The sequence below is a fragment of the Plodia interpunctella genome, chromosome 27 (assembly GCF_027563975.2).
Source record: "Plodia interpunctella isolate USDA-ARS_2022_Savannah chromosome 27, ilPloInte3.2, whole genome shotgun sequence".
Classification (NCBI taxonomy): Eukaryota; Metazoa; Arthropoda; class Insecta; order Lepidoptera; family Pyralidae; genus Plodia; species Plodia interpunctella.
This window is the reverse complement of record NC_071320.1, coordinates 1,074,610-1,097,189: the sequence shown is the minus strand read 5'-3', so window position 1 is coordinate 1,097,189 and position 22,580 is coordinate 1,074,610. Positions and strand designations below refer to the sequence as shown.

Genomic DNA, 22,580 nt, shown 5'->3' with positions numbered 1-22,580 from the left:
GTAGCTGTCTTCGTCGTCCCCTTAATAACAAACTGTTTTATTTATAGCCCACACAAAGCAATTAACCAATTTGTTTACACGCCAACGACTGGCAACACTACGCTCCATTTCACAAATTTTATTGCGCTGGCAACATTTTAGTATCTCTTTGAAAATGAAACCGAAAATTGCGTCTTTCACGTTGAAATGGTCCGCGAAATGTGACGGGTTCGCGCCTTTTCTGAGCTAAATATGGCCGCGTTTGACAGTTGGATTGATGGCAGAAGCAGATTCGAATAAAAAGTTGCAAATAAACTTTGCATTTGTAATTTGGCTGAAACCTTCGCTTAAGCACTCGCTTTTTTTAACGTTGAGAGTTGAGAGAACCTTCGGTTAGGCATCTTTTAATGTGTTGCATATTTAAGTGTATTTTTAAAATACACTTAAATATATGCATCACATACGATACGATACTCAACTTTTATAGATATACTTGGAGTAAATAAGTAATTGATTGTGCATAACTTTTACACCGGGCCTACCATTTAAACTTTTACGGATTCGAATGCAGCAGAATGCAGTTAAGTTCATGAATGCCGATTATATTTCTTTTATCTATGATCACGATGGCGCGAATTTGCAATGCTCTGGAGATTTCGTTAAATTTTTGTGGAAATTGTATTTCATATTCAGTACTTACCTAACTATCATTGATATTGATACATAGGTATTGCTCTGAATTCAACGTTATCGGTTAAACCACTGTAAGAGCAAGGGAAACCTATTGCGAGTTCACTATTAGTATTTCGGGTTGCTGTTATTATGCTGTTGGATTTTGAAGAAATGAAACATCTAGGTAATGTAATCTTTGCAGCAAGCTTCGTAGCAAGGGAACTTTACTATAAGATTCGAGTCGAGAATTGTAATTAGTCCATTATTGTAATTATACTTGTATTTACTTTTTTCTCATGTTCGGAAGTAGACTATTTCTCAAATGTGGGTAAAAGATTTCGAATAATCCTGATTGTCATCCATTATTATTTCAATATACTTTGACATCGGTAGTCATATTCCTGGAGAAAATATATAGAATAGTCAAATAAAACTTGCAGTGGGTAAGTACGTCCGATTTTTTCAGAGACGTCATCTATTGGAGAGTAGCATATATCAAACTTGTGCTGCCATCTAGTATTCAATAGGAATGTGACAAGGTCACATGCATTAACCATAGACTTCAAGACGATACAAAAATAAATTATTTTTTGTTTGAATGACATCTTGCCCTTGTTTTCAATAAATTACATTAAATAAATTAATTGCCTACAAATATGTGGATCATAAATTTTACAATTATTTTTAGATGTTGACTTTCCGAACGTAAGAAAAAAACTTTGAAAAAGACAAAACACACGTCAGCTGTCAAAATAAATCTGTTGTGTCATGTCACCGTAATATTTTTGTCCGTAATTCACACAATACAAATAGAGTAAAAAGTTAAAATAAACAAACCAGAAGCGGCGGAGTCTTTATTACGCTAGAAAACTGTGATTTTACAGCATCCACAATGCATTGGTTCGGAGGGAGTATTGCCGAGGCAGTAAATTTATCGAAACAGAAAAACGCGATTTTTGTCGTATTTATTGAAGGTATGACTTATTTCTCACCTGTACCAGGTAATTTATGCATTACTATTCCTTGCGATCTATTACAGCAGTAGCAACTCAAGGACTTTTTGAGAAAACTGAAAAAAATTGCGTCATCGCTCTTGTCTTGTTGGAATATTTTCCATGTAATTTTTACCTTTATTACATTACTTTTTACTTCAAACTTATCACTAGGGACCGCCTTTAACATAAAATCCGAACCCTACAATAACGCCGCTAAATGTCTATGACTTATCACAGATTATGTAAACAAAAGAAAACTTTCCCATCAAGATTTATCTCTTATAAATCAAGGTGAATAAACTCGGGACGAAATGCCCTAGACGGATTTAAAAAATTTGACTGTCTGTCTGTATGAACGCGATAGACTCATTAGGATATTAGTTTCATGGTTATGTTTTACTTATCTTCAACAAAATTCTATAATAATTACTGTGAAGATTGTCTACATGTCAGGACTCGTAGGAAAAATCAGAGTATACATAGTAAATAAACCAACTCTATCTGCAGGAGACAACGAGCTGTCATCGGAGATGGCGGCGACCATAGACGACACGGTGGTGGTGAAGCGTCTCTCCGACCAGGGCAACTTCTTGGCCATCAAGCTCAAGAGTGGCACAACCAACTACACACACTTCGCGCAGATCTGTATCCTTGAATATTTTATAAAATTTTATTTATTTATATATTTATGAGATTATTAGATTAGATTTTGGCAAGTGGAAATCTTTAGTCTCTACCTATCCCCATGGGAAACAGGTATTATATATATATGTATTACAAGTTACACTTTGGAGGAGTCCCCGTTGAGATAACCTGAAAGAACCCAGGTATAAATCCAGTTGAAGTAACAACTTACATATGAGTTTGTATAGCCATAAAATAATTATGGTAAATTTAATATACAACTACATGCTTCCGGAAGCATCACATGAGAAAACCTTCACAATTTTTTGTTCACGCTAGTGTAAGAAGGAGTAGACAATAGCAATCCACTCCATTAATATTGCCCAGATTGATCATTGTGTGTGTGTGTGTGTTATATTCCATATAAATGCCATGCTCCTGAGCTATGTTGAACATGACTATCACTGCATAGTATCCTCCATGTCTGTCTGTTTTTAACCATTCTTTTAAAGTATGTGTTATGTTCGATATAACTATTAATTGTGTATAAGTAAAACACGCTAAGCTATTGTCTGTGTTGTGTATTGGAGGTACAAAATGAAGAAATAACGCACCGCTTTACTGCGCGCGCTTAGTAGGTATTTGTTGTGCATTGCAATTTTCTTCAAATTAAGACCATATGGCCTGAGGTTAAAGAATAAATTAGCCTGCTATCTGAACGGGTGACCCCTTCGTATGACTTACCTCAAAGAAAGGGTTTTGTAGTCGTTGATATAGCGCTTACTAAAGCAAATTGAACGGGTTACAGCATCTAACAGCTTACGAAAGCAAACCCATTGCAAAAACCCCTTCAAAACCCGTGAAAGGGATAACGGCCCGGTCCCTGGTCACATGTCACATTAAATGTCAACATGAAGCCACAGACTATACACATTTAATTTATTAATAAAGTGAGTAAGTACTAGACCAATATATAACAGTATGCACTAGAATTTGATGCGGCTTTCAATGTTATTTAGATAATTTATTTCTGAACGTAAATTAATAAATGACCCATATACATGAGAATGTATATAATGGGTCAGGTTGTTAGTAAAATTTATAATAAATAACCATAACTCCAAAAGCAGACCAGTTCGTCCCAGTTCCATCACTATTCTTCATCGGTAGAAATGGCACCCCGCTAGAAGTAGTCTGCGCCGGAGTGCAGCCAGCCAACTTGGCAACCAGGATCGACAGGATACTAGAAGAACATCGTAAGTATCACAACATTGCGGTTCCTATTTTCGCATAATTTATTTTGTCATATTGTTCTTTGGCATATTGGGTTTGGCATAAAACATATTGGTCTAAGGCATAATTGATTTTTGACATACGGGTGAAAGTGGCATAATTAACTTTTAGGTTAGGTTATGCTTCAAATAATTATGCATAACACAGTATAGCGGATAGTCAAGTTCAAATAATTTATTCAGCAATTAGACCTTCACAGACACTTTAACAAGTCAATTTTTATATCTGTCTGTCTTAAAGTCTGGGACAGGCATCGCGACACGTTGCTTAGAACCCGATATATTGACAATAATAAGTTTAAAAAGCACGAAATTAATGCGGGTGAAGCCGCGGGCGAAAGCTACTTTTAATATATAAAGTATCTAAAGTAGAACTTTAGATACTTCACTACATAGTAACTAAAACATAACCGCTTCTCGCTGTCTATGTATGCTTAGATCTTTAAAACTATGCAACGGATTTTGACCCGGGTTTTTTTACGTTGGTTGTATCCGACCGAAGCAGGGACGGGCCGCTAGTATACATTTGTTAATTGACGTCCTTGGAGAAAAGGCTGCGGGGAAGTTTGTTGCACCGCTTCTTCTTCACCTGCGCTTTCGAAGTCGGCGGTAGAATTAGTTTGTAAATTTTTAACGTCAAAGCGATGAATATCATGCTAATGTTGAAATATAATAAATTTTGGATAAAATAGGGTTACCTATGGAACATTGATCACACTTCTGGTAATGATATTACGAGCCTGCTTCAACACTGATAAAATATCACATTGTAATCCAGAACTTTCGGTGTTCGAGTGCGACTCACATTTGACCTTTTTTTTTTTTAATTTTCTAGACAAAGAGAAGCCCTCAGTCCAGCCATCGACCTCGTCACAGAGTATCAAAGAGACCAGCTCTCCACAGACCTCCGCACAAACACCTGCAGCACCTACACCTGCAGCACCTACACCTGCAGCACCTACACCTGCAACAGCTACACCTGCAATACCTACACCTGCACCTGCAATACCTGTAACACCTACACCTGCAAAATTTACACCTGAAAAGCCTGAAGAAACGCCAGGTGTGTGTTTTTATTTTTATTTTTGTATTTTTTTTTTCTTAATTGATTTTTATTCTGTGCCAGTAACGAAAAAGCATTTAGGCTTTTATTTTGCCTTGTTTTTATTCATATATGTTGTATAATTAAATATAGAAATAAATCCAACTTCCTACTAATGTTATAAATGCGAAAGTTTGTGAGAATGTGTGTTTGTTACTGTTTCACGCAAAATCTATTGGACCGATTGTTACGAAATTCGGTACACGGGTAGAATATATCCTGGAATAACACATAGGGTACTTTTTATCTCAGAAATTGTCACGGGAGCGAAGCCCCGGGGCGCAGCTAGCAATTAATATAATTATTGCACACTTATATCAAAATCAATCATTAAATTAAAAAAATAATTTATTTTCGCTTCTTAGTCTGGGATTATATGGGATGAGATTATATGCTATATGAAGTTAGATACATAAATCACGAAAGTGAATTTTACCCACGACATAACATAAGTAGATACGCCTCGTCTGAAATTCAATTTAAAAAATTCATATCATTTATTCAGAAATTAGACCGTACCTACACAGGCACTTTTTCTAGTAAATTTTTATATTAAATAGTTATTTCTCTCATGCTACAAACTACTGGCATTTCGGAACGACCGCTGCTAAGAAGAAATGCCGAAAGAAACTCAGTGAACAGTGTTGGTCCCTGTCATGCCAAACGCTTCGGTTTACTATGTTGCACCAACCGAATGCGCCACTATCGCAATTTGCAACACTTGACGTTAATCATCATATCGACTGTGCTATTGCTAACACTGGTGTCATATTTTATTCAAGTCGCCTAAAGGCATCTGACATGACTTTTACGACTACTCACCGCCATCTAGCGGCGGGTAGTCGCGTACACACTAGGGAACTAAACTGTCCACCAGTGTGCAGGTTTCCTCGCGATGTTTTCCTTCACTTGAAAAAAGCGGTAGTCGATGGAAACTATATGAGTCAGATTGGTATACAAACTCCTGTTGCGCGAGTAGGATACGAACCTGAGACCTTTCGATCCACAGGAGTCTTAACCATTACACCACCACCGCTTTAAACAATACTTGACATTGATAAAATGAGACAAAACATACATTTGCTTATATAATATTTGCTTATATAACATAATATACTGTAATATACTATGTAAATGTACACTGTATGTGCACAATATTTATTTTATCTATGTGCACAATCTATACTATTATTATAAAGAGGTAAGCGTTTGTGAGTTTGTATGTTTGAGGCGGGTAATCTCCGAAACTACTGAATCAATTTCAAAAATTCTTTCACCATTAGAAAGGTACATTATCCAAGATTGCTATAGGCTATATTTTATCTCAAAATTCCCACGGGAGCGAAGCCGCGGGCAACATCTAGTATACTATAATATACTATATAAATGACAAAAATTAAGGTGAAGCGGTATTCTATATTTCACTTCTAGATGATACATCAGAGCCAGCTGCGAAGGTACAGAAGACCCATCACGAGACAAAATCGGGTCAACAGTACACGGTGGTCTGCGACGGAGACGTGTGTGTCCGGCAGCCGACCGCCCCGGACCAGCCCGGACCGAGCCAGCCGACCGCCAAAGCCAGTGCCGTGAGATTTTCACCTTTCTATTTTCTTTGGTTTATCGTATACTAGAGGCGCGTGCCGGCTTCGCTCGAGTAAAAACCGTGCAGTCGTTTTTGAGTTTGTCGCGAACTGACAGACAGATAGACAGACAGACAGACACACTTAGCGGTCAAACTTATAACACCGCTCATTTTGCGTCGGAGGTTAAAAACAAAGTCCTCCACCGCGTTTGTCTGTCTGTCTGTCTGTCTGTCTGTTTTGTCTGTCTGTCTGTCTGTGTACGTGGCACCGTAGCTCATCAACGGTTTGTATATCAATCTGACTCATGTGTAGTAGTTCTCATCGACCACCACTTGCTTCCGGTGAAGGAAAACATTGTGAGGAAACCTGCACACTGATTGATTATTAACTTGTGTGTGAAATGGAGAAGGCAATGGCAAACCACTCCATTACTAGTGCTACTGGGCTAATATGTAATCTGTGCTAATTCCAAAAAAGTTGTTATGTGTGTTAATAACCACGCGTAATGACCACGACTCTCGAAAACATGTATGTAAGGATTTTGTTTTAAACCTATTCCGTCCCACTGTTGGGCAAAGATCTCCCCCAAGTTTAGAATTAAATAGAATTCATTAACGTTGCAGCCAGAGTCAGTGCAGTCCGAAGCCAGTATCGAAGAGAAATTGGAGCGAGCCAAAGAACTGATCGAAGCTAAGAGAAGGGAGAAAGCTGCTCAGGAGAAGGAGGTAGGGATAGAATGTTGATACTTTCTGATACATAACTAGTTGTTACGCCGTGAACTTTGACCACGCGAACACACAATAAATTTTGTTGCGTTTTTACAAAATTGAGAATGTTTCGAAAATGTACTTAAATCGATTCTGATGCCCCACGAAATTAAAAAGTCTATTGACATATTCTACTGCTAAGGCCCCATCACTATAAACGGGGCGGGGGGCGCGCGCGGGGAAACACCGGCTGAGACGCGCGCGCCATATTCCCCTCCAACGAGTCGGTAAAAAGGATTCAGTACGCGCGCGTGAGTGCTTGATTAAAAATCAATTTTTCTATTTGGATGCGCGAAAGCGTGACCAAAAGTGGCGACCGTGAAGACAGGACAGTAAATATCGGATATGTGCACTTAAAACTGCAGTATCGATCGTAAAATCCCATCTTGAGGCCAACAACGCGACACACCCAAGCAGCTCCAACCGACGCCATTATTGCGACGCCGAAAAAATGGAACAAGATGGAAAAATACCATGTTGTGCATAGTGACAGGGGGTTCTTAATATCACTCCTCTAATCCCACGCTTCTCTCTTAATTTGTGTGAAGTGTCTAACTAATCTTTCCGTAAGTGAATTTCATCCATCATTGCTTCTTAACCTGCTACATACAGGTAAGCCTTTATTTATTATGCTCGTTAGGCATACAGAGCGCATTATACTGTATACCTAAGCAAAAATTGGTGTTAGTCTTGAAATTGCTATACCCAATCATCATAAAAGTACACCATACCTATTGTACATAGGTACGCTATAAAATATCGTTTCTTGCGCCTTCCGCCATCTTGTTATGCACGCTCAACGCACGCCAACGTCCACGCCGCATCTTGTGCACCGTGTGTTTATATAATACCTATTACTTCGAAATTGAATGTTTAGCACGGATTGAAATTGCTGATAACCTTTCGTGCACAAATTAATAAAGTGCCGACACTTGCGTTTCCCCTAATTTGGCTTGGCGTGGGTAAACATTTGCTTAGGTCCATACCTGCCTTATTCATTGGTGGCGCTATTTTTCTTTAAAAATGTCAACTTCTACGGATAAATCTGATGCTTCCAATTCTAATAATTCGCAACTCAAGGACTTGATTACCATTAGAGGTACTAAAAAAGGAGCTTTAACTAAATTTAAAACCTACGTCACCCCTCTTCATACCATCCCTGTGGACACGCTTTCAAGTTTACAAATAAAGGAATTAAAAATTAGATTGTCAAAAATAGAACATTTATTTGGTGAGTTTGATGAGATACAAACAAAAATAGAACTCTTGACTGACAATGCGACTCATCACCAGGAAAGAGACTTATTTGAGGCTCAGTACTATCACACTCTTGCTGTGGCTCAGGATATTCTTGAATCACATACTAAGTTGTGTGATGACAAAATCAGTGACTGCAGCCAACCATCAGCTCCTACTGTTGCTTGTGGTAAATTAAACAACATTAAACTGCCAACTATAGCTTTGCCTAAATTTGATGGGAATTACATAAAATGGCTTGAGTTTAAAGATACTTTTGATTCCCTAATTAATTCAAATGATTCCATTTCAAGTATTAATAAATTTCATTATCTGAGAGCGTGTTTGGAGGGAAATGCTGCTGTTGTTATTAAATCTCTTGAGTTCACATCAAATAATTATCAAGTAGCTTGGGATCTCCTTTGTCAACGTTTCGATAACAAAAAGATCTTAATTAATAATCACTTAAAGGCAATTTTTAATATTGAATCTCTTACTCGTGAATCACACAAGTCACTTAGATTTATAATAGATCACATGTCTAAAAACCTAAGAGCCCTTGATAGTTTGGGATTGCCAACTAATCAATGGGATGTATTAATTATTTACATCATGTCAACAAAGATTGATCCCATTACATTAAGAAAATGGGAAGAATCGAGAAACAATGCTTGCAGTGACTTGCCTACTTTATCAGACTTTATTCAATTCTTGCGCAATCAGGCAGACATTCTTGAAACCATGTTTGTTAATAAGAGTGATAAACCATCAACATTTCATAAAGATAAAAAATCTGAGAATGACAAAAGAGACTCATTTCAGTTTAAAGAAAAAAATTTGCTCACTTCTAATAAATCTAGTACTTCAGCGACATGTGCATTCTGTAACAAAGCTCATAGATTGATAGAATGTAGTGATTTCAACACTTTATCTCCTGAGGGCAGGTTAAGTGAAGCCTTAAAACTTAAACTTTGCTTAAACTGCCTTCGTAAAGGCCATACTGTCAATGATTGTAGGTTGACAGGTACTTGTAGAATTTGTAAACAAAAACATAATACACTCATACACACAAATTCTTCACCTGTGACTTTATCTGCACAGTCATCCAATCAGGTTCTATTAGGCACTGTTATACTGAATGTTACTAATCCCAAAACAAAAACTTCCTACCGCGCTAGAGCGATTCTTGATGCTGGCAGCCAATCTTCATTCTTAACTCTTAATTTAAAACATAAATTAGGTCTAACCTGTCAGAATGTCAGTGCAAACATAACTGGAATAAATAATGAACCATTATGCATATCTGAAATTTGCAAATTAACAATAAATTCATTAGTCAGTCCATTCAATGCTAGTCTTTCATGTTTAGTGATGCCTCAAATTACTGGTCACTTACCTAATGCATTAGTGGATCCTTCACTACTTAATTTACCTAAAAATATTTGTTTGGCAGATCCTAAATTTTATCAGCCATCTGAAGTTGACATGCTTTTGGGTGCAGAGATTTTCTTTGACATCATATCTCCTAATCAAATCAAGTTAGGACCTGGCTTGCCTGTCCTTCAGGATTCCAAGCTTGGATGGTTTATTGCAGGTCCACTCAATTATAACTTGAACCTTAATATTTCACATAACTCTAATAAGAAAATACATTGTAACTTCACGAAGGAAATAAGTGATAAATTGTCTCAGTTTTGGAACCTTGAAGAAGTACAACTTTCTAAACCGCCTATGTCTGCTAATGATGAATACTGTGAACAACACTTCCTCAACACCACTAAACGTTTAGAAAATGGAAGATTTTCAGTCATGATACCATTTTCTGAAAACCCTGAAGCCGCTTTAGGCAATTCATTTAATATAGCAAAACGGCAGTTCCTAAACTTAGAAAAAAGATTAAATAAAAATCCCAACCTTAAGGAACAATATATTAACTTCATTGAAGAGTACAAAGATCTTGGTCACTTAACAAAAATTAAAACTCCTCATTTTGGCTACTTTATGCCACACCACCCGGTCATTAGGGACTCTAGTGAAACTACCCGCCTCCGAGTGGTCTTTAATGCTTCTATGAAAACAAGTTCAAATCGATCCTTAAATGACATCCAGCTTGTAGGGCCTGTTGTACAAGATGATCTCTTCAACATTTTAATTCGCTTTCGTCAACATCAATATGTACTTAGTGGTGACATCACTAAACATTATAGACAAATTAACATTGATGAATCACAAAGACATCTACAACTCATCTTATGGCGCAATGATGAAGATTCTTCAGAGGATCTGAAGAGTCCGAGGCCACTCGACACACTACAACTTAACACAGTGACATATGGGACAGCTTCAGCTCCTTTCTTAAGTACTAGATGTTTAATTCAATTGGCTAATGAGTGCCCCGATCAAATGGTCTCAGAAGTAATTAAAAAGGATTTTTATGTTGATGACCTCCTTACTGGGGCATCTAACGAACTTGATTTAAAACATATTTATGAAAATGTTACTAAAACATTAGCTTCTGCATGTTTTCCTATACGCAAATTTCGCACTAATTGTCCTCAAATCTTCTCAGAACAAACTGAAACTCAATCATTAGATTTTAGTAAAGAATCCAGTGTCCTGGGTGTTCTGTGGGCACCCAACACTGATACCCTTAGATTTTCTATCAACTTAGACTTTGAAAAAACGACAATAACAAAACGACTCATGCTATCAAACACTTGCAAAATTTTTGACCCACTAGGCCTTCTGAGCGCTTGCACTATTACTTTAAAAATTTTACTTCAAGACATATGGCAATTAAAGCTTGAATGGGATGACCCGGTTCCTTCCAACATAATAAAAAAATGGGAATCTCTAACAAGACAACTAAACTCTTTACTTTCTTTGTCAATTCCTAGGTTTGCACTGTGCTCTTTACCAGTTTCAACTGAGATACACTGCTTCGTAGATGCTTCTCAAAGCGCGTACGCTGCATGTGTATACCTCCGTTCCACTGATGCTAATAATGTCATAACTATTCATTTATTGTCTTCCAAAACTAGGGTCGCGCCTCTCAAATCTGTCACCATCCCACGGCTTGAACTCTGTGCAGCTCTATTGGGCTCACGTTTAGTTTCAAAAATTTGTAATGCGCTTCGTTGTAAAATAAAAACAAAAATTTATTGGTCTGATTCAACAATCACCTTAGGTTGGATTAGAACACAACCTAAACTTTTGAAAGCCTTTGTCTGTAACCGTATCAATGAAATACATGATTTAACAGAACGCGACTCATGGAGATATGTCCCTACAGACCTCAACCCAGCTGACATGGCGTCAAGGGGTGTCGAACCAACTGTTCTTGTAAATTCATCATTCTGGTGGCATGGTCCCACATTTCTCTTAAAACATAATTCTGAATGGCCACAATTTCCTAACACGATTGTGAATTTGCCAGAGCTTAAAGTTCATCTTGTTCAAGATGAGAATGATTCATCTATTGATTTGATAAAATTTGAAAATTATTCAAATGCTTCAAAATTAAAAAGGATTTTTGCATATGTGTTTCGTTTCATAAATAACTGTATTAAAATAAAACAAAAACTTTATGGTCCTTTAGAAGAACACGAACTTAAAACATCTCTTAATTATCTTATTAAAACATCACAAAGCCAATCCTTTCCATCTGAAATAAAACTATTGAGTCAAGGTAAATCTTTAAATCCAAAATCTCATATTTTACAATTGACTCCATTCATTGATCCCACAGGTGTACTGAGAGTTGGTGGTAGACTAGAAAACACATCTCTCAATTATGACAAAAGACATCCAGCGTTACTGGATAGCAAGCATCATTTTACAAAAATTTTAATGTCAGACGAACACCAAAGACTCTTTCATGCTGGTCCGCAACAACTTCTTAGTTCATTTAGAGAACAATTTTGGCCCATTGGTGGGAGAATTTTATCTAGGAGCACTGTTCGTAAGTGCATTATATGTACCAGACTTAAAGGTAAAACAATGGAACCATTACTTGGGAACTTGCCTGCATGTAGGGTTTCTCGATTCTATCCATTTCAAACATGCGGTGCTGACTTCGCTGGTCCTTTTCTAATTTCTAGTAAAAAGGGCCGTGGTAATAAAATTTCAAAGTGTTATCTTTGTTTGTTTATTTGCTTTTCGACTAAGGCTGTTCATCTTGAAGTAGTGAGCGAACTCAGCACGCAGGCCTTTATATTACGTCTTAAACGCTTCATAGCAAGGAGAAGCAAACCACATGTAATACATTGTGACAATGGAAAAAATTTTGTAGGCGCCAATAATGAATTGGGCCGGGTATTAAGGACAAGTCTCCGATCCATTAAAGAGTACACTGCCAATGAAGGCATAAAATTTTCACATATAGCTCCATACTCCCCAACACTAGGCGGACTATGGGAATCAAACGTTAAATCTTCTAAGTATCTTCTTAAACGCATAGTAGGGAATTCCACTTTTACTTTCGAAGAGTTAAGCACACTTTTCACACAAATAGAGTCCATCCTCAACTCCAGACCTCTTATCCCATTATCCTCTGATCCCTCTGACCTTTCCCCTTTAACACCGGGGCATTTTCTCGTGGGGCGTCCACTGACTTCACTACCAGAGCCACCCTGCGAGAACATCAAGGGCGGACATCACAACCGCTACAAACTAATAGAGACATGTCGCCAACAGTTTTGGAATCGTTGGTCAAAGGAATATTTGGCAGAAATGCAACAAAGGAACAAGAATAAAATTCGTAACAGGGAATTAAAAGTCGGAGACATGGTGGTTTTCAAAGAGCCACTTCCACCCCTCAAGTGGAGGATGGGAAGGGTGTGTCGCTTATATCCCGGCACAGACAAAGTATGTCGTGTAGCAGACTTCATAACTCAACGTGGCATCGAGCGCAGAGCCCTCAATAGGGTCTGTCTGCTTCCAACAGATGGATGGGACTGCTTAAAGGAAGCCTCCAGCTCCTTTAAGGGGGGGCAGGATGCTAAGGCCCCATCACTATAAACGGGGCGGGGGGCGCGCGCGGGGAAACACCGGCTGAGACGCGCGCGCCATATTCCCCTCCAACGAGTCGGTAAAAAGGATTCAGTACGCGCGCGTGAGTGCTTGATTAAAAATCAATTTTTCTATTTGGATGCGCGAAAGCGTGACCTTCTATTTGGATGCGCGAAAGCGTGACCATCTACATACCTTTTAAATTTCATCAAAATCAGACCAGCGGTTCGAAAGTTATATATATATATATATATATATATATATATATATATATATATATATATATATATATATATATATATATATATATATGTATATATATATATATATATATATATATATATGCCGGGACGGGCCGCTAGTATATATATATATATATATATATTGAACTGCATTAAAGTAATATATGTATATTATATTGACGAACTCCGTGGCCCAATGGTCATCACGCCTTAATGTTGTATTGAACTGCTGATATAATTTTATCTCGATGTCACAGTTACTTCCATACTAAAAGTGTTCAGGATCACGGACTGAACATGTAGACAAAATATTGCCAATGTATAAAAAGCCACCCTGTATAATATATAATTTTTGTGTTACAGTTAGAAAAACAAAAGGAGATGGAGCGACGCAACACGGGCCAGGGCGTGGCCGAGCTCAAGCGGTGGCAGGCCGAACAGGAGATGAAGCAAATACAGGTAACTCTGCAGCCTTTGCGTCAGGGGCTGTGGCGCCAGTTGTTCGCCGCGAGCTTACACCTCGCGAACGCAATGTTTTGTTTTTTTTTTTTTTAATGAAATTGTGAATATTTCAAAAGCGACTAAACCGATTTTGTTGTCACACGAACTTAAAAATTCTATTGGCAGATCGTACATAGGTACCTGATTTGTAGACGTCGCTCGCTTCAATTACAATGGCAATATGTACGATGTTATTTATGTACCTATGGAATAAGGTAGATGATTAATTTTTATTTTGATGACTATTCAAAGGAAGGGAAGGAATATATGAAATTTGGTACACGGGTAGAATATAACTTGGAATATCCGGGACGCGGCTAGTAATATATATATAATAAATATATATGTATATTTATCGATGTATGTATTATATACACGTATATTTTTTTATTACTGTTTTATTTTAAATTGAGTTTTTTTTTCTTTTTACAATCAGTCACAATCAGTCATACGTCGTTGAGTTTGATGAATTGTTGTTTTGACGATGGCTATTCGAAGGCCCCTATATCATTAGAAACACCAGTGAAAAACATTACTGTGATAATGACAATGCTTTCAAAGATATGACAAAAATATAATCACACATTTTTGGACTCGTCCAAATGCACCATACAAAATGATACTCTAACGTGACGTCACGATTAATATCTTATTAAAGCTATGTTTGTTCGACAGCTAACTTAATTATTACGTTTATAATAATAATATTAAACACTTGTCGTATTTTTCGTAAATTTTTCTCTGAATCATAACTTTGTTCTTCACTTCCCTTTATGCTGATTACGTTTGGCCACAAGCCCGCGTAAACAGTAAAATTCCCTAAGATCGTGCTTGGGAGACTTAGAAACAAGATAAATATATAATAATATAATTTATTTCGGATAATTTAAAAATCCATATTTTGTTAGTACATCTTAACCTATATTAGTAAAAATGGTTTACTGGTTTAATTACTTTTTCCTAAATATATATATATATATATTTAAAGGACTTTCCAACCAACTTGAAATCTTCATATAACGATCCAGCTGCGATGTCAGTCTATGAATTGTCACAATGATATATATATATCTAGACATATATCTATTTGATGATATATATAGACATATATCTATTTTATCTAAAGCATACATATTTTTTACAATTGTCTGACTTCGTTGTTGAATTATTTTGTTGTGTATTATCTGTATGAAATGAGATAAAAGATTTTAATTTATATTTGATAGGAAGAACGTAAACGTGAGAAGTTAGAGAACAACATGGCTCGACAGAGGATACTGGAGCAGATAGCTCAGGACCGCGCGGAAAGGCGAGCAAGGGATTTTGTACCCACTGTGCAACAGACAGGTGACAAACTACCTACGCTACAATTGTACATTCTAATAAATAAATGTAGACTTTTAAATATATTGATTTATTTGAGTGTCGAAGACAATTTTACATAATTTGTTGAAAAGGCTCTATGTTTCTAATTTAAATTATGACATTCAGTACAGTCGTCCATTTAAATATACTTTTGACCTACTCTCCTTTACCTGCACCTTCAATATTCTTCACCTGCGCTTTGGAAGTCGCCAGTGGACTTAGTTTAAGTAATTTTTTTTGACGACAATAAGTGTTGTATTCATCATAAATTTTTAATTAAGCCAAAAATAAAATTAGGCTATCAGTACATATTACTATATGTGCATAGTCAAAATATAAAAATCTAAATCTAATGAAATGTATAAAAAAAACATCTATAATAATTGGTTGCCATACTTAGAGTGCGCCACCTGACACTACGCTTCATAGTAAAGCTAGGCTCAGCGCAGCGGTTCACACAAAGTCCATTTTCATTGATAAATTCTGGCAATTCTTTTTTATTTATTTATTTTTTACCTACGCCGGGGTCATTGCACGCGAGAGCGAGAGAACACGATAAACTATGAATTTGAATAATTGTAGTTTCAAACTACGTCCATAAATTCATTGATATTTTGGGATAAACGCAAACCTCAATAACTTTGGTGATAAACGATAAAATTAAATTTTGATTATTCACAAGTGTCTTTAATATTAAGCCTTTAATTTTTTTTAGTATAATTAAAAATGTTTGGCGTATATCATCTCAATAATTTTGAATTGGAACTGTCGTTAACCCCAGCCCCCGTGGCGCCGGTGACCCCCGCGACGGTGGCCGCGGCCGGCGGCGCTGCGACGTCGGGAGACAACGCCCGCGCGCGGATCCAGTTCAAGCTGCCCGACGGCAGCAGCCACACTGCGCAGTTCCCCGCTGACAGCAAGCTGAGCGACGTCACCCGATATATAGCTGACAATTTGCAGGTAACTCGCTATACTGTTGATAGGGCTTACCCTATCCACACACACACATACACCGTCGTTCACGAGTTGACTAACGATACCTTGCGTCAACTCGTGAACGTCAGTACTACATATTTTGATTCTGATTGTATACATGGTTACTGGTATCTAACGCATAACCTTCCAAAGGCGCATAAGGTACATAGAGATTAACATCTTTTGTTCTACGACTTTTGTCTAAATGTAATAATACAACAATTATCCTTTTTTAGTTTTAATGTCGTTTCTATAAAACGTTAACTCTACGTTCGAATCCGCTACATAACGCTACTGTACTCGTCTCGCGTTGCTCGGCTATTACATTGAGACCATATTAAGATTGTAGAATCACAAATTAGATTGTATTTTTTTATATGAAAAACAAAAAACTACGAATCACGAAAAGTTGCATGTTTTGATGCACCCAAGTAGTCTTTAGGAGGTTTTGCGTTTGATACCAGTGACCAGTCAGTATATATTTACATGTGTTGAGTAGAAGTACGCTGTGGACAGCGTTTGAATAATGATTTATTTTGTAGTAATTAAGTGGGATTTATGATAATATAAATAATGTCACCAATACTTGAAAAGTCCTCTGCGAGCCCATGCAGTAAACATTGGAGTGTTCCCACTCTTATTGGATTGCTTGTGATTGTGTGGAATAAAACAGCGACGTTGGTATTTGTAAGCAAAACTAATTATCATTTAAAATATAAAAATAAACATTACATAACTTTGAATTCATCCTCACATAGAAATCAAATTGTCAACAAAGCAAAATATTTGAATCTGGAACGCACATTTTCACTTATTCCTTTTTAGATTCTAGGCGGCCAGGGTTGTTTATAAGGGTGGCCCCTTTTTATCGTATAAACTATTTTGTCTTATTGTTCTTTGGCATAACGATTTTGGCATACAGTGTTTTGGCATAAATAGGTCTAAGGCATAATTGATTTTTGGCATACGGGTAAATGTGTCAATATTAACTTTTAGGTTAGTTATGGTTCAAATTGTTATGCGTAAACCATTGTGCGTAAGATTGAATGTTATGCTTAAAAACATTATGGCATTGTACAGTATGGTGTGTTGCACTATGGCTTAAATGTTTATCTCTGTCTGTAATATGACTCAGTATGAAAACATATAAACCTATTTTAATCAATACATTAAAATGCTGTTAACTAATATGTATATACAAGGTGTTTGGTCAATGGTATATAAAGCCGTGACAAGGCCATACCCCGAGGGTCATATAAGTTATATGGTGATGAAAAAAAAATTATATCTTGTAATATTTTTTTCCATAGAAAAATATTAAAAAAAAATCAATATTTATTTTTCTTCAGTGACATCCATAATTCTAGAAAAGGACAGCAATACCTACATGGTGTATTGCCGTCCTACTTGACACTACCCGCAAAGCGTCCGTTAAAACTCCTTTTAAGTTCTAGACTTCTAGTACAAATCAAACTTGTGCCTCAAAATGTTTCGAAAACATACCAAATTTTCAATTGAATCTGTCGCCTTTGATGACGCCCCCGATATCGGCGGACGACGCGACCTTGACACTACACACTTTTTAGAGCCTATTCATCATTCCTAAAACCGCTTTTCGAGATTACTCTAAAATGCAGCGCTGTGTGCATTAATAGGCAATATTTCATTCCATCCGTCTCTTTCTATCCTATTTCTAGGCGCACACGTTATTTTAAAGATCAGATTCGCAGAAGAGATATTCCCTAAATTATACCTAATTGTTTACTTTGTAATAATTTTAAAAGTTGAATTACTTTAATTGTCAATATAAGATAAAATTTCTTATTATTGCTTTTACTTACGTTTCCAATAGAGACAGTTCCGTAAAAGCGATCTCGCATGTATTTCAAAATTAAAAAGTTAATATTGTCCTTTCAGAGGCTCAAAGATCTTAGGCATAAAAGCTATTTTTTGAATTTTCATTATTATAATTTTGCACCAATCCTGGTACAGAGGTCAATGAACAATAAGTTGTACAGATGAATGAAATCAGCTGTTCCAGGGTTGGCACTGCACTAGTTTTCTTAATTAACTCCCTATTGTGACGTTTTTCCCATATTTATATACCATTGACCAAACACCTTGTATAATATCAATAATATATAATATCAATAATAATGTTAGAATAATTATTAGCATATTTTGTAGTGATTAAGTGGGATTAATGAAATATCAAATTTTTTTTACGACCTCGGTGGCGCAGTGGTATATAGTTCTTGCCACTGAACCGAGAGGTCCCGGGTTCGATCCCCGCGGTCGGGTCATGATGGAAAATGATCTTTTTCTGATTGGCCCGGGTCTTGGATGTTTATCTATATATGTATTTGTTATAAAATATAGTATCGTTGAGTCAGTATCCCATAACACAAGTCTCGAACTTAATTTGGGGCCAGCTCAATCTGTGTGATTTGTCCGTATATATATATTTATTTATTTATCAACGATATCAGATGTCGGAGTCGCAAATATCGCTGTGGACGGCGTTCCCGCGACAGGAGCTGCAGACGGCGAGCGCGTCGCTGCGCGCGCTGCAGCTGGCGCCGTCCGCGGCGCTGCTCGTGCGCGCGCGCCGGCCCGCGCCCGCGCCGCCGCTCGCCGGCCTCGTCGGTCAGTGCTTGACTAAGTTTTCATGGATTTTGCTAAAAGTTAAAAAAATATAAATTTTTTTTTTTTGGTATTTTTTCGAGATAATGTGATCGAGATATGATGTGATTTTTCGAGTTTCTTTTTATAGTTTTTCGAGGTGATATGAATTTATTTTTTTTGATGGACTTTGCAAAAAAAAATTTTTTTTTTCTTCGTTTTTTATGATAGTTTCTCGAGATGTGATTTTATGTAGGTTTCTGTGGATAAGGTGCGGGTTAGCATTTCACTTCTCAATATCGAATTTATTCGAAGTGAGACGCAGTGCCCCAATCACATTGCGGTGTGGTTGACGTTGCGTCACAATGGCGCACTGTGATTGGTTCGCTACGTCTCACGTCGAATCGATTCGATGGTGGTGACTGAATCATGCGTCAACTCGTGAACGATGTCAAAATAATATGATAAAATTCGCTTAAAAATAGATCAGATTTGGCTTAAGTTACCACTACTTAATTTGTGCTAAGCTAAACCATCGGTTAACGTGAACGGCAATTATATGCACATTAAATATACCTACTATATATACACAACATCTACTGGACGGATTGTTATGAAATTTGGTACACGGGTAGAATGATAACTCTGAATAACATATAGGGTACTTTTTATCTCGAAATTCTCAAAGGAGCGAAGCCACGGGACGCAGCTAGAAATATATTAACTGTAGTTTGAAATAAGAATTTTTATTTTGAATTAGATTAAACACTTAAAGGATTATTTTCTGTTTCAGCTTTCGTCACTCAATTCTTCACATCATTCATCCTAGAGCCGACACAGCAGTTTTACACGTGGCTTTGCTCGCGCCTGTTCCCCCCCGCCATCGGCGGCGCCCCCGGCGGCGCCCCCGGCGACGCCCCCCGGCCCCCTCCGGAGGGCCCCCGCGGCTCTCCCCCTCCCGGACTCCGGAAACGCGGCAACATCCATAGACTACCAGGAGAGAGGCCCGGTGAAGACGATAACAACACGTGGAACGGTAATTCTACTCAACAAATGTAAAAATCTGTATTTAACTAGTATTTCAGATAGTATAGTCTGTTTTTCAGGCGGCGGAAAAACGGTCAATGACCCCGGTCTATTTCTCTTTGTAATTGGAGTTTCAATTCGAATTTGAAAAAAGAACATGGGAAAGAATTGCAATATGTTTGGTCGGTTTATAAATGGAAGGTCGTTGACCTGTTTCTCGGCATATTTTGACACGGAGTATAATAAGATTGGAAGTGGCATCAGGTTTTCCCCATAGACTAAATTTAGTGGTTAAATTATTATGAACAATATCATAAATTATATCTGTATTGGATTATGATTGTTATTCTTAAAACAAATAAGGCTCTAATTGTTATCATAGTAAAATAAATTCATATACAAAATTTTCCTCTGTAAACATCTATATAAAAAATATGGTGACTATCACTATACCTATAAATGACTGAGATCTTGTCAAAGGAATATTATATCAATAGTGTTAGTTATAAGATTCATATTGGAATGCAGCATTCGATAATATTCAGCTTCAAAAAGATATGTATTGGCAATTGCAATGATTCAATGGCGTTGCCGAACTATCGATAGTTTTAATCGACAAGGCTATACAACCGGTAGGCCTATCTATCTACCTAACTAAATATATCTTACTATTGGTAAATTACTAATAATATCGATGTCATCGAACCGTGACGACGATCGATACAATCGTATTGCTCTGCACTATTACATCAACTATCGATTCGAGTTTTGCTCAATCGATAGTGATGTAAGTAATATTGCAGGGAAATTCTATCGTTACTATTGTTTTTTTCTCAAATTATCGACAGTCTATCGAAACGCTATCGATAGTTGACTATAGTGTGGCAACCCTAGTTGAGTCACAGAATTATGTATAACAGAAGTGATTATATTATATATTCTTATATTTCCTCTTACTTTCAATAAAAGCTGTTTTCTGGTCTTATGGTATGTTTATCATCTATTGAGTTATAAATGAAATTAAGTTTTAATATATGACATATGTTATTTTGTTCAACTAAATTGTTGAAAGTTATGTTGTTTAGCGAATAAAAATCATTTATTTTAACTTTAAATTCGATAATGACGAGTGTGAATCGTCGAAAAACAAAATTTGACGTTTTTACGCGCGACACGCGCACTCGCCTATCGGTGTATGTGAAAAAAAATGGGAAAATATAAACTAAATTGTATATTATTATTTGATGTTATAAAAACATTTTCTCAACACACTTGCTAGAAATATTAAGGCACACGAGACGGTTGGGAGATTTTGTCGACTTTTAAAAGTTTCGCATAATACACGCGTGCATAAATCATTACATACAAGGCTTTATTACCGCGCTCCGCTTCGCGCCGCGCTAAAAACCTATGTAATATTTGCACGCTTGTATCATAATACTGTTGTTTCAATGCCAAAACTGATAATTGTGTTCTTCTCTCTTTCACGAAAGTACTTTCTTCCTATGATTAATTTAGGTGCTAAAATGTGGAAAAAAGTATATATTATTTATTTAGCATGGAAGGTAAAAAACTTAACGGTATAAAATTTGCGCTGAAAAGAAGCGCTTAGAATTGACACATTTTTGTTTCTTGAACATAATTCATGTCAGTTCATTCAGTCATGGTTAAATAAATAAATTATTCATTCATTCATTCATTTCTGTTTTAGTATTCGCTTATTAAACATTGCAAGGCTTCCTTTGCACTTCTATAGATCACTGTAATAAATTCTTAAACGTATTTTGATGTATATGCCATACTATTTGCACTGTAATAGCGAAACTTAAAGAATTGTAAATTTAATAAATTAAATAGGGGTCCATTTTGTCTTTTATTTCATCCTGCGGTTTCTATAATCCTATCATCAACATATCGATTCGGTATACGTTGCTGGTTTTTCATTCGGTAAATAAAAGCACTCATACTAACAACGCAATGTTCACGCATTCGCGTCAGTATGTGTCCGAGTTCGGTGACAGTATGGAACAATTTAATTTGAATTTAATGGATTTGTTGCATTAGTTCGACTATTCGATAACAGATGGCGTTGTTGATTTTCGCGTCGCAATACAAAACACGTAAGATATTTCGCTACAAGAATAACATTTTTTAATTAATTATCATTTTTAATGATGGATAAAGGCTTCCTATCCAAAATCAAAAAATCAAATCATTTATTCAGAAATTAGGCCTTCACAGGCACTTTTTCACGTCATATTCTAAATTAAATGATGTTTACCAAAGCTACAAACTACTAGCATTTCAGAACGACCACTGCTGAGAAGAAATGCCGAAAGAAACTCATTCAAACAGTGTTGGTCCCTATTACGCCAGAATCCTTAAAAAATCCTTAAAAAATATTTAATGAATTCAATGCTTTGTAAAATTTAACACAACAAAAGAGTGGTGCCATCTATCGCCGTAAAAACGGAAACTGGAAGCGGATGCAATAATTTGCTGAGTACCGATGACTCAGTGACCCAACCCGAGTCATCATTAGAAAGTTGATGGTTTTTGCCCAAGTAAGTCTACTTCCTTATTCAG

The 22,580-nt window shown here is 36.7% G+C and overlaps 1 protein-coding gene across 2 annotated transcripts; it reads left to right on the top strand.

The window, feature by feature from the left end:
* Nucleotides 1–1,392: 1,392 nt before the first annotated feature.
* LOC128681574 (uncharacterized protein) lies at nt 1,393–21,858 on the top strand. 2 transcript variants are annotated; one of them, XM_053765583.1, is made up of 11 exons: nt 1,394–1,625; nt 2,154–2,291; nt 3,401–3,526; nt 4,398–4,625; nt 6,096–6,253; nt 6,874–6,975; nt 13,869–13,964; nt 15,233–15,353; nt 16,153–16,331; nt 18,836–18,992; nt 19,762–21,858. In XM_053765583.1, the coding sequence occupies exons 1-11, from the start codon at nt 1,544–1,546 to the stop codon at nt 20,025–20,027; spliced, it is 1,653 nt and encodes a 550-aa protein (XP_053621558.1). In that variant the 5' UTR covers nt 1,394–1,543; the 3' UTR covers nt 20,028–21,858. The 2 variants fall into 2 exon arrangements, with proteins under 2 accessions (XP_053621559.1, XP_053621558.1); XM_053765584.1 differs by lacking the exon at nt 4,398–4,625 and having other exon boundaries at nt 1,393–1,625.
* Nucleotides 21,859–22,580: the final 722 nt, after the last annotated feature.

What these genes read in the sequence shown, in the direction of transcription:
- LOC128681574 (XM_053765583.1), top strand. Translation starts at nt 1,544, where the DNA reads ATGCATTGGTTCGGAGGGAGTATTGCCGAGGCAGTAAATTTATCGAAA. An exon ending in TTTTGTCGTATTTATTGAAG is followed by an intron (nt 1,626 to 2,153) that starts GTATGACTTATT and finishes CTCTATCTGCAG; the next exon opens with GAGACAACGAGCTGTCATCG. An exon ending in AGGAGATGAAGCAAATACAG is followed by an intron (nt 13,965 to 15,232) that starts GTAACTCTGCAG and finishes TATATTTGATAG; the next exon opens with GAAGAACGTAAACGTGAGAA.